This window comes from Plectropomus leopardus, chromosome 19 (genome assembly GCF_008729295.1).
Source record: "Plectropomus leopardus isolate mb chromosome 19, YSFRI_Pleo_2.0, whole genome shotgun sequence".
Classification (NCBI taxonomy): domain Eukaryota; kingdom Metazoa; phylum Chordata; class Actinopteri; order Perciformes; family Serranidae; genus Plectropomus; species Plectropomus leopardus.
In genome coordinates, this window is record NC_056481.1 from 19965589 (window position 1) to 19973623 (window position 8035).

General features: G+C 40.4%; 1 protein-coding gene and 2 non-coding genes across 6 annotated transcripts in view; 2 read left to right on the top strand and 1 right to left on the bottom strand.

Annotated features, from left to right (window-relative positions):
• Positions 1–7416, top strand: part of rhbdf1b (rhomboid 5 homolog 1b (Drosophila)) — a 43558-nt gene extending 36142 nt beyond the window's left edge. For all 4 annotated transcript variants that reach the window (XM_042507680.1, XM_042507676.1, XM_042507677.1 and 1 more), the window contains 9 exons: positions 770–931; positions 1694–1794; positions 1957–2020; positions 2198–2292; positions 3432–3507; positions 3872–3972; positions 4076–4229; positions 4302–4525; positions 5415–7416. In XM_042507680.1, the coding sequence (XP_042363614.1) occupies positions 770–931; positions 1694–1794; positions 1957–2020; positions 2198–2292; positions 3432–3507; positions 3872–3972; positions 4076–4229; positions 4302–4525; positions 5415–5610 (1173 nt within the window). In that variant the 3' untranslated portion in view covers positions 5611–7416. The remainder of the gene's footprint in view (positions 1–769; positions 932–1693; positions 1795–1956; positions 2021–2197; positions 2293–3431; positions 3508–3871; positions 3973–4075; positions 4230–4301; positions 4526–5414) is intronic.
• Positions 3661–3754, bottom strand: trnai-uau. The gene is made up of 2 exons: positions 3717–3754; positions 3661–3696 (listed from the first exon to the last, which is right to left on the bottom strand). It is a non-coding gene; the product is annotated as a tRNA-Ile (tRNA).
• trnap-cgg lies at positions 4925–4996 on the top strand. The gene has a single exon. It is a non-coding gene; the product is annotated as a tRNA-Pro (tRNA).
• Positions 7417–8035: the final 619 nt, after the last annotated feature.

Here is an 8035-nt window from a genome sequence, read left to right on the forward strand (position 1 = left end):
TCAGGTTTCAAAGTGCTGAACATCTTTAAATGTGGTGGTTGATATGGGAAAAGCTCCAGTGTATTAAACTTGTTTGTCTAACGTTAGATCTGTGACTCCCAACCAGCCGTATCTACCCAGGGGATACTTTTGCACTTTCGAGTACATAGAAAAATTCCAGAGTAACTAAACTAATTTGAGGAAAACACATATTGAGTCAACTGTAACTGGAGGGTTAAACAGTTAGCTCAAAGTCATGGATAAACTGTTGAAATAGATAACTCAAGCAACAATAGATAAATTGTTAAAACAGTTAAAGTTAAATCTATAAGTAATTGCCATAAGGTTTAAAATACAGCCAAAAAAATAAGAAGCTATGAGTAATAAGAAATAACAGATTAAGGATGAAATAGATAACACTGGCCTCTCCTTTTGAACATTTTCATTTATTTATTTTTTTCCATAGACATAAATGAAATGCTGTGATATATATATTTTTTTAAAAAAGCTTTATCGTGCCTCTTAACTCTTTGAAACCTAAGCAAATTGGCAAGAGAGCAACTTTAAAAAACATGACCCAAAAATTAACAAAAACTTAATCATAAAAAGAAAAAAGAAAATTACCTTAATAAAAACTAAAAGAGGAAAAAGAAACCAGCAACAATTAAACAAGAAAATGACCAGATGAAAGTGCTTTAAAAATTATATTAATTTTCTATAACATAATTTGAAATGTAATTATTGTACTTACAAATGTAGTTATGGTCCAAATAATGTCTGTGTCCCGCAGGAGGCGCTGATCCACCTGGGAGCCAAGTTTTCCCCGTGCATGCGTCAAGACGAGGAGATCCACAAACTGATCCAGGAGAAGAAAGCCAGGGAGAGAGAGTCGGGCTGCTGCGTCAGGAACGATCGCTCCGGCTGCCTGCAGACGTTACAGGAGGAGTGTTCGGTAAGTCTAATTAAACATTCACTCATACGATATCAGAGTAAACAGTAGTCACTGATGCGTCTCTGGTTGGAAGAATTTTAGTGTTTATTGAAAGTCCTATATGATATCATACATGATGTCTAATGATATATTGCAGGGATAGTGACCTTGCTTTACTTGGGCCACTTTTGCAAAATGAGGCCAGGGGCCAGTTGCAGCAGCCCCACATGTTTCAAGGATTTTAGGACATTTCTAGGACTTAAAAGAGCTACTTCACCCAAAAATGGAAATTCAGTTATTATCTACTCACACTCATGTGGATGGAAAGTAGGGTCAAGTTTTGTAGACCACAAAACACTGTGAGAGGTCCACGGGGTGAAGGCGGTGCACTCATGATGACCAGGATTCAAACGTTAAAAAATGACATTTCTAGGATTTTAGGACTAGGATATAAGGACATTAAGCTAGGACCTCTGTCAGCGGCTGTGGGGATTGTCCACTGGCACTTTTCTGATGAACAAGCTCTACGTTGTTGCTGTTTTATGCACTCTGACACCTCATGTATACTAAAAGTACAAAAACAATTCCCAGAGTGAATCACTTTATTTTTACTGTGAATTAGAAAATGGTTGGGGGGGTAGGGGGTGGGGGGCGTGTATCACTGATATATTGAATCAAAGTTTGGACCACCTTTAGGCAGCTTTTGTTACACCATTAAGTCGTAGTCAAGGCTGCACATGCAACATTAAAAGAGAATGACCCTCCGTCTGTCTCCTGCTGCAGAGCACCCTGGCAGTGTGGGTGAAGTGGCCTCATCACCCCAGTGCTCCCTCTCTGAATGGTACACTCCGCCAACATGGTTCAGTCTGCCATCAGGACCCCAGGTGACTCCGCAAAAACACTCTGTAGGATTATCATCCTGTGTGTTAATGGAGAACTCATTTAGTCAACACTGTTATATCATTTTCTCCATGTATGGACTGTATCAGTCACTGAAACAGAAAAGCGTTCAGTTATTTTTAAATTTTTTGCTCCTGATTTTGTAGGATCTGTCTGGAGCCGGCCTCAGTTTCACCTCATGAATGGCCTGATGACATCACCAAGTGGCCAGTGAGTACATTTACATGTTTTGAAGCATTCAAATTCATCATGTCCGTTTTAGCTGTTGTCTTCAAAATAAAAGTAAATAAAAGTTGACTGTAAGTTGAACACACTGAGGTCTGATTGCAGCACTTTCTCCTGCATTTAACGTCTTGATTCAATGCTTGCTTTGCTTCTGATGTGCAGGTTTGTACGAGGTATACCTCTGGGAATCACACCAACCTCCCCCACATCGACTGCACCATCACGGGCCGGCCCTGCTGCATTGGAACCAAAGGACGGTAAGGACCAACGTCACTGAACGCCACAAGAGCACGACTAACACAGAGTTGGTACACATCCTCTGAAGCTGTTACAGCTGCTGCATATATGCCAAAATTAACTCTTTAATTTAATGTGAAATATTAAGGTGAGCAGCTCCTTAAAACTGCATCGCACTTCTAAATTATATATTATTTTTAATATATAATCAATAAGTGTAGAATATGACTTGAAAACACTGTTCACAGGAAGCAAAATTTCACTGCAGGATCAACACACTGTTTTCTGGAAATTCATCTTCTTCTTCTTCTTCTTATTATTTTCACTAAATTCATTATAATACAATGAATTACAGATACAATAGGACAAATACAATTTGCCCCCCCCCACACACACACAAGCATACACGCACGCACGTGCGCAGAAACACACACACACACACCACCAAACACACACCCACCCACACACACACACACACACACACACTTGTTTCTGCTCCACCAGAGCTCATCCATCACTGTACTGCTCAACAATCACAAAGAATCAGCCACACAAACAATAACAAGTACACATAAACAATTTTTAATGTGACAAAGTGAGACACAAAATAATTAAATTAAGGAAGTACAATAAACAATAAAAAAGATAAAAATAAATGATAAATAATTTTAATTATAAATAATTTTAAAAAATAATACCCCCCCCCCCCCCCCCCCCCCAAAAAAAAGTAAAAATAAACAAAGTAATCTATGTATAATATAGGGTCAGTATTACAGGACTGCAATATCAACTGTGTCCATTTTTATATAGGTTAAAAACAGGTTGCCCTAAACATCTGAAAAGATTTTGAAAATTACTTGTCAGAAACTAGTTTTAAAGCCTAAACGTAAGTGCATCTGTCACATGTGGATTGACATTAGGCATGACCTTAGCAAACTTTACTTTGGACCAGTGCGGACTTCAAAATCTTGAACTGAATACTTGCATGTTGTAAGTAAATTGAAGAGGAAAAGAGGAATGTATCCTCCCTAAAGCTTTCTTCCAAAACTTCATCAGGACTCCAAATCCTTCTGCCACTGACTCCCTTTTTATCACAGTATTTTGGTCATTTATCTGCGAGCGTTCGATGATGAATCTAACAATGTGTTTCATGTTGCAGATGTGAGATCACTTCCAGAGAGTACTGTGATTTCATGCACGGTTACTTCCACGAGGAGGCCACTCTCTGCTCACAGGTAGAATGAACCGGATTCTACAACCTTTTTTTTTTCCTCCCATTAGTCTTGAGTGTTGATTTTCATTCACCAGCTACTGATTCTGCTGACTTTTAATCTGCACTTTGAATTGTACCTGAGATGCATCCAGACATTTTCTATTTAAAACTTGTGTGCTCCAGGTGAGGCTCGAACTCACAACCTCGGCATCGCTCTGCAGATTACTGTCTTATAAGTACCGCGCGCTGACCGATTGCGCCACTGGAGCCTGCTGCAGTCAGCAGGGAACTGAAAGCAGATTGGACTGAAGTCAGCACTCTTGTTTTTTTCCCCACAGGGTGGCAGCAGATCTGCAGGCTCACTGACTGTGTTCACTCTCTTCCAGGTGGCGTGCATGGATGATGTGTGCGGATTGCTGCCTTTCCTCAACCCAGAGATCCCAGACCAGTTCTCCAGACTCTGGCTGTCTCTCTTTCTTCATGCTGGGTGACTGAACTCTTCTTTTTGCTACATGTTGGTATTTAATGCAGCAACAGTTAAGATGTTTTATGTGAAAACTACATTTGTTCTTTGTTGCCTCCCTCTGCAGGATCCTGCACTGTCTGGTGTCAGTGTTCTTCCAGATGACGGTGCTTAGGGACATCGAGAAGCTCGCCGGATGGCTGAGGATCTCCATCGTCTACATGCTCAGCGGCATCACCGGCAACTTGGCCTCAGCCATCTTCCTGCCCTATAGAGCGGAGGTACGGCGCCGCCCTCGCAGCCAGCGTTTTTTCAACATGCTACATCTGAAAATCCTGTTTCCTGTTTCTCAGGTGGGTCCTGCAGGCAGCCAGTTCGGCATCCTGGCCTGTCTGTTTGTGGAGCTGTTTCAGAGCTGGCAGATCCTCGAGCGACCGTGGAGGGCTTTCGCCAAACTTTCGGCCATCTCCGTCTTCTTCTTCTCGTTCGGTTTGCTTCCGTGGATCGACAACTTTGCTCACATCTGTGGGTTCGTGTCAGGGTTCTTCCTCTCCTTCGCCTTCCTGCCATACATCAGGTAAGTGAGGAAAGGGATGTGCGGCGCTCGTCTGCTTTCTTTTACCAAGAATGAGACAGAGAGATCGACGCTACTTTTATATCTGTACAGTAAATGTGAAGCTAGAGCAGCGGCTGGTTAGCTTAGCTTAGCGTATAGAATGGAAACAGCCAGCCTGGCTCAGTCCACGTGAAGAAAGATCTGAAAAGCTGGATTTGATAATGTCTGTCACTTGAAAGGTCAACCCTCTAGGATGAAAAACGGACACCTGCACAAAGTCTGTTTTTTTGGGAAGCAAGTAATCCGTGTGTGTATGTGTGTGTGTGTGTCGCTGACATCATTCCTCAGGTATAGTAAAGGTTTAGAAAGAGTTTTATGATATGAGCAGTTCTGTATCACAGCATGTAGGAGCACACATGTGGCTCGTTGGTCTAGGGGTATGATTCTCGCTTCGGGTGCGAGAGGTCCCGGGTTCAACTCCCGGACGAGCCCAAAGTGATCTCCAGTAATATTGCAGAATTTCACTATCTCAGTTCTTGTATACGATGAAATAACAACAGTTGCCCCTCAAAGATGTAACGAAACGCAGCAACAGATGATCATCTGCAATATTGGACCCCTCCTATCATTAATAGATTCTGTTTTCCGTGAAAATACTGAATGCTCACAATAATGGGCTCTGCATTTCAGACAGTATCACAACTGTTTTTTTGTTTTTGTTTTTTTGTTGCAACGCAACATGCATCGTAATTTTTAACAAAAGCTGCTGTGAAATCAGGCATTTCAGGCTGCAGCAATCCCAAAGACAGCCTGGAAAATCCTGAAAGGGACTTAACTAAGTTTAATCTGATTTATTTGATATGACTCGCTCACTCCATTATGAACTGAATATCTGTTTTTTCCTCTCCAGCTTTGGGCCGTCCGACATGTACCGTAAGCGTGTCCAGATATGCGTCTTCCTGCTGGTCTTCCTGGGTCTGCTCTCTGCCCTCGCCGTCCTCTTCTACGTCTACCCGGTGAAGTGTGACTGGTGCGAGTACCTCACCTGCATCCCAATCACGGACAAGTTCTGCGAGAAGTACGACCTCAACGCACACCTCCTCTGAGGCGAGCGTCAGCTGGACTGTTAGTGGATGCGCACTGACGCTGGACGGCTCACAGTGTTGTTTGCGGAGCGACTTTTTTCCTGGAATGATGATGAGCAGCGCTTCAGGATTTCCTGTCGATGTATGAATAAAGGCTGAGCATGAGAGCCTTCAAATGTTCAGATGTTGGGAACAAAACTATCACTTGAAAGCTGACTGAAAAGGACTAATTTCTGTGTTATTGATCTCTAGCTGGGCTAATCAATGAGCAGTCACACTCCTCTCTTCTGCGGTGCCACTCAGCAGCCAAAAGGAACCCTACAAGCACAGGACTTTTGTTTTGTACTGTTTTTTTTACTGATGTCCAAATACGTTTGTCCATTTTCTGGATGTCCTTAGAGTTAAAACTCGCCAAGAAATGAGACTTTAAACTGTGCCTTATTGACACAAAACCACACGATGTCTTTTTCTTCCATGTTTGAGCTTGTGTCCGTAGTTTCTGACATTTTAGGTCCAGGGATCGGCTGCGAAAAACACCTGAAGTTTTCTTTTTAACACATTAGGGTTGTTAATGTCCTTAGCTGAGAGACTTACATAAGGGTGTTGCACAAAATCCCTTAAAAGGTTTCCTTAGTTAAAGGAGGATGTTGAGGTATTTCCTGCATTGATACAATTCTACAGTGTCAATGTTTGTTTGCTTGTACTCACACTCATGATACCTGTTATCGAACAAAAAGAAAAGAAGACGAGGAAAACAAATTTGATCAGTAAATAACAGAAAACAACAAATGTGGAGGTACATTGCAGTGAAAATTAGTTCTATAGTGTAAAGTCAATTGCTCATTATCCAGTACCTTAAATTTTCTTCCTTACTTTGGTTGCAAATGTCTTTTGTGTAACAGTTTAACTGATTTTAGAAGATTCCGCAAAGATAAGACAAGATAAGCAGAAAACCTTAAATTCTCAACTGAACTTTATAAGGAGACCTTAAATAGAAGACTTAAGGGGTTTTGTACAGCCAATTTTATTTCAAGGAGACCTTAACTTGGACTTTTCCTGACCTGAGGCACAGAATCCCTTTAAGGGGATAAACTCATAAACTCAGCCATGTTGTGGTTTAGATGGAGTCAGAGGTACTTTAAGTGTTTTCCTTTTCTTTAGTTACAAAGATCCTTTTTGCAAAGGTTTAAGGTATTCCTTCGATATACTTACTCAAACGTTTAAAGTAAACATTAAGGAGAAGATCTAAGGGGCTTTGTGTAACCAATTTTATTTTAAGGAAACCTTAAGTCAGACTTTAAAGAAAATCATTATTTTACGATGTTTTGTGCACTCATGCTTGTGACATGAAAGATCCTTTGTGCAATGGTTTTACAAACTTTAAGGGATTCCTTAATAATAAGACTGCGACATGGCAAAAACCCCAAATACCTTCCTTAACATTTTAAGGAAACCTTAAGGATAACACTTAAAGGCTTTTTGTGCAACTGATTTTGTTTTAGGGAACCTTAACTCAGACTTTACGGGAAATCTTAACTTAAGGTGTTTTGTGCAACCAGCCCTTGTTAAAACTGCATCACAATCTGACATGTAAAAATCTTTGTACTTCAGTATTTTGTGGCTGAGATGCCACGTGTTTTTTTTCCACTCAGCCTTTAAATGCACCTCAGTCACACATGTTTTTTTTTTATATTTGCTGTGTTTCATCTGAAAAGAACACACTCGCATGTTACTCTGCTTTGTTGTGAATCGCTGTTCCTGAATGTGTGTTTTTATTCAATGTGGTGGCGTTTTAGCTACCTGACAATAAACCGAAAAAGACACCAATTGTCATGTTGTGTTGCTCACACAGGTTATGTGTAGACAGCTAAATATGTGTGCTCCAGGTGAAGCTTGAACTCACAACCTCTGCATCTCTCTGTCTTAAAAGCACTGTGCACTGACCAACTGCGCCACTGGAGCTGCTTAGAAATGCTGCTAAAGGTCGATTCTTATCTGCCGTGTTGGAACCCCACAAGCAAACTGGTTTGTTACGAGTGATGAGATCACAAAGTCTCTCTCACATCATTCTAAAAAACTTTACTCTTTTTTTTTTTAAATAAACTAAGTGATTTAAGAAGAGTCTTTAATGTTAGGAAAAAAGATAAACATTCGGGAAATGACTTAGAAAATTTATGTTTGTGAAAAAAAGATTAACATTTAGAATAGAAAATAACATTTAGAAAATAACAAAATTAATTAAATAATCAAGAGCACTTTTATCTGGATTATCATAATAACAAATAATATCCCCTAAAGCTAACTGAGTAAACTTCATAACACAGAGTCAGGCATGATAGAAACACTGTCAAAAAGACAAGTGACAGACAAAAATGTAACAAACAAACAAACAAACATCAAAACAAAGAACACACAAAAACATAAAGACAGCTTTCTAAAGTCATAT